This window comes from Cyclopterus lumpus, chromosome 3 (assembly GCF_009769545.1).
Source record: "Cyclopterus lumpus isolate fCycLum1 chromosome 3, fCycLum1.pri, whole genome shotgun sequence".
Classification (NCBI taxonomy): domain Eukaryota; kingdom Metazoa; phylum Chordata; class Actinopteri; order Perciformes; family Cyclopteridae; genus Cyclopterus; species Cyclopterus lumpus.
In genome coordinates, this window is record NC_046968.1 from 28,107,693 (window position 1) to 28,109,320 (window position 1,628).

General features: G+C 44.0%; 1 protein-coding gene across 3 annotated transcripts; it reads right to left on the reverse strand.

Moving 5' to 3' along the window:
• Nucleotides 1-370: 370 nt before the first annotated feature.
• On the reverse strand, nt 371-1,416 carry LOC117750898 (cocaine- and amphetamine-regulated transcript protein). 3 transcript variants are annotated; one of them, XM_034562345.1, is made up of 4 exons: nt 1,208-1,416; nt 969-988; nt 794-877; nt 634-667 (listed from the first exon to the last, which is right to left on the reverse strand). In XM_034562345.1, exons 1-4 carry the CDS (start codon nt 1,367-1,369, stop codon nt 640-642), a joined length of 294 nt encoding a protein of 97 aa, XP_034418236.1. In that variant the 5' UTR covers nt 1,370-1,416; the 3' UTR covers nt 634-639. The 3 variants fall into 3 exon arrangements, with proteins under 3 accessions (XP_034418230.1, XP_034418245.1, XP_034418236.1); XM_034562339.1 differs by lacking the exon at nt 969-988 and having other exon boundaries at nt 371-667; nt 1,208-1,414; XM_034562354.1 differs by lacking the exons at nt 794-877; nt 969-988 and having other exon boundaries at nt 371-667.
• Nucleotides 1,417-1,628: the final 212 nt, after the last annotated feature.

Below are 1,628 nucleotides of genomic sequence, written 5' to 3' on the forward strand. Positions count from 1 at the left end.
CGAAACAATAAGGATGTTTATTATTATTATATTATTATGATTTCATACACGAACATTCATCTAACAAAATAGTTCAACAGACATAGTTTTGGACACCTCCCCCCCCCCCCCCCCCCCACACACACACACACACACACACACTATAATATTCATATTGCTGTCAGGACTGAACAGCAGGTGGTCCTCTTATAGTTTATGGTGCATTGTGGGTATTATTTATCACAACAACGATCCTGTGGTTTCACAGACATTAAGTGGTTCTGGATATTACACGTTATGGGTCTTTATGGTCTTCTCATCTCCTGTCCATCACAATCAATATCCTCAACGTATTTTTCTCTGATATAATAAACATATATATATATATATATATATATATATATATATATATATATATATATATATATATATATATATATATATATTTAAATCATACCACAAGAGTTGGCCCGTCACCAAACCTGCTCCTCAGCTGTATCATAAAAATATACGACTAGGAATAGAGTTGTTCTCCTCCTTCTTCTTCTCCTCCTTCTCCTCCTTCTCTCCATCTCGAGGCTCATAAGCACTTCAGCAGGAAGAAGTTGCAGAAGGCTCCCCGGGGACAGTCGCACATCTTGCCGATGCGCGCGCCTTTCCTCACGGCGCACTGCTCCCCGACGTCACACTGAGGGAGGAGCAGAGGGTTGGTTCACTTATCTACACACACGCGCGCGCGCGCACACACACACGCACACACACTGCGACACGAACGCGCGGATCAACGCGGTACCAATGCAACGGTGGACAGTACCGTTGGAACTTGGCCAAACTTCTTTTCCCATGAAGGAAGTCGTTTCGCCTGCAGCTTCTCGAGAACTTCCTGGAGAGCTCCGAGCTGAGCAAATAAATAAACAAACAAATAAACAAAAGCAACAAAATAAATAAAAGATTTCTCAATAAATGTGCCTTTAAAAAAAATGTTTTACCCACAAATATGTAGCTGATTCTAAAAAAAAAAAAAAAGACAAATAAAATAAATACTTTTTGCAAAATCATTATAACAGTTGCATATTTTGTTTTTTTTCAATAAGACACAACTCGATGTCAAATACGTGATCATCTAAATACCCACATTGACTCAAAATGCTCCACACAAACATGCAAAAACAAAACAAAAACACATTGTAAGTTGTTTGTTTGTTGCAGAAGTAATACGCGTGTTTACCAGCTGCTTCTCGCTCGTGAGGTTCGGCCCTTGGGGGTAGAAGTCCCGCAGGGCTCTGGGGCTCAGCTCCTCTTCGGACTCGGAGGCTCCGCAGAGCAGCAGCAGCGCGCAGAGCAGCGCCCCGCCGAGCGTCCTGGAGGTGGTCTGCATGGTGGTCTGCATGGTCCCGATGCGCGGCAGCGTGTGGACCCCCCCTCCTCTCACTCCGGTCTCAAATAGTCCCCCCCCCCCCCTTCTCCTCCTCCTCCTCCCCCCTACACCTTTCCTCTCTGACTCCATCTGCTCGCTCCACCTGATTCTTTTCTCTTTTTTTGTGTCATGCGTAACAGCTGCTCCGGTGAGTCATCGCGTAAAAGTTGCTGGGCAAAATATGCCTAAAAAAAGTCAACAACAACAACAACAACAACAACAACAACACGCA